This window comes from Saprolegnia diclina (genome assembly GCF_000281045.1).
Source record: "Saprolegnia diclina VS20 unplaced genomic scaffold supercont1.2, whole genome shotgun sequence".
Taxonomy (NCBI): Eukaryota; Oomycota; class Saprolegniomycetes; order Saprolegniales; family Saprolegniaceae; genus Saprolegnia; species Saprolegnia diclina.
The window spans coordinates 884,574-886,546 of NW_008246069.1; the positions used below are offsets into that span (position 1 = coordinate 884,574).

At 49.6% G+C, this 1,973-nt stretch overlaps 1 protein-coding gene across 1 annotated transcript; it reads left to right on the forward strand.

Annotated features, from left to right (window-relative positions):
* Nucleotides 1-17: 17 nt before the first annotated feature.
* Nucleotides 18-137, forward strand: SDRG_00905 (hypothetical protein; the record flags this gene model as incomplete). Its single annotated transcript, XM_008606409.1, has 1 exon — nt 18-137. A coding segment is annotated over one exon (120 nt), but the record flags the coding sequence as incomplete, so codon positions are not given.
* Between the last annotated feature and the right edge of the window lie 1,836 nt (nt 138-1,973).

Genomic DNA, 1,973 nt, shown 5'->3' on the forward strand with positions numbered 1-1,973 from the left:
ACAACGGTCGCATCAAGCACTCGGTGCACACCAACATGTGCCTGGACGCCGACCCGACGGACGCGACGCACAAGGCGCAGATGTGGACGTGTTTCCCCAACAACGACAACCAGTGCTGGAAGCTCGTCGCGATGTAAACTTGTGTTTAACATTTAGATCCACTCGGGCGTAGAAAATAATGTGGCTAAGAACTGAACGACATTGGAATAGATTGACAACATCATGATTGAGATAATGGTGAACCAAGACATTGCCAGTGAGCCTAGTACAGGCAAACAGAGTCACTTACCGCAACACGAATTCATTAAAACAAGTCGGAATGAGCTCGCTGAGCTCGCTAGTTCGACGCAGATTATTGCACTGAGAAACAAATAACAACTACCCGGTATGAGAGCATAAGGACATTTTCCTAATTTTTGTGATCCTAAGTTACAAGCAGTCTCGGCACCGTGGATGGATCGATATGGTACCGAAACATTGCTGCTGTGCACTGACTTCACCAAAGTTTCACGTCGTCGCGGCGCCAGCCAGTTCTTTCGTGGCTTCGCCCACCACATTCGAGCTCGCTACGCTGCACTGGAGGTCGCCTAAATAGCCCCGAAGTTGGCATCTCACAAAGAGCGTCTCACCTCCATCGATCCGGATAAAGATTTGGTGGAGTGATGGTGTTTCAAGATCCATCGTCGGGGCGACGGTTATGCGTGCAGCTTACGATGCCCCAGGTTGCAGCCCGGATGTGCTACCCAACGCTTAACCTTTCCACTCGTACTCGATTCGAGCGAGGTTTTAAATGTATACAGTAGCTACTGGTAATAGATTTTACTGCAAGGCTATAAAGCACCTGGCTGCGGCTACGTCTGAGCCACAACGCGTCGAGTGCCGAGTGTCCCAATATATAGACCAAACATACCCCAACTCCAGTGCCCCAACTCTCTCGTTCACCGCACGCCGACGTCAAGCACTGCATCGTGTAAAGAAGTGCGATGCCCGGTATCGACTTGGGTATGTAGCCGTCAACAGTGCATCTTGATGTCATGTCTTCACGTACGACAATTCAACGATTGAGGCAAGCATGTTCGTTGCGCCACATCTCGCAAGTTTGGCTTCAATTCACTTCGTTTGCAAGGACGTTGCACCTTCGTATGAAATATGCGATGCGGTCCTACAAATAGGTGCTACCTCGACCCTATCCACCCCGCCGTGGCTTTACATTAAAAAGCGCCTGAAAAACCTCGTAGGATGCGCTAATGGAACCGCCTTTTGAGTTATGCGTCATCACTCGCTTCAAGTTAGCGAAAGTACTTACATCTAAAGATTGCATCCGACCTTTCTTGGCCGACCAGGTACACCCGTCCTGTCATAACCCTCCGCAATCTCAGCGTCGTTTCACGACTCCGTTTGCAGGACGACATCATTCAACAATTGCTGAAACATATGTCACCACTTGGGACACCTGCTTTGCACAGTACATAATCCTAGGTGTCTTCAATCTCAGCGGTCACGGCGCGCGTTGGCGCTCGCAGTGTACTCATGTCTCGAGAAAACCTGCCACTGCAACAATATCGTCACGTCAAATTCCTCATCAACAAGATTCCAACAACCGCAACGTTATTCCATGGACACCGCTACAAGACGAGGTACCAGACACATTGTTTTGATCTCGCAATGCCATACAGAAACTAATGATGAAGCCTAATCCAATCGCAGCAAATGCAATTACAATGTTCTGTGGTTAGTTTATTATTTCGCAACCCACATGTTTACAAACCCAGCTGTATCACGCGCCATCGCAGATCGACGATGTCGAGACAGGTGTTCGCTGGGTCCTTTCTATGCCCTGTCAAGTACCGGGTACGATTGTTGCAAGGTACACACGCGAGCTACGAGCTGGTTTGCTTCTGAGCCTCACTTTTGTTTTTGCTCTCGACCGCCATGGTGGCTTCCAAGCTCGCAATCCTGTCGTTCCTCGCGTC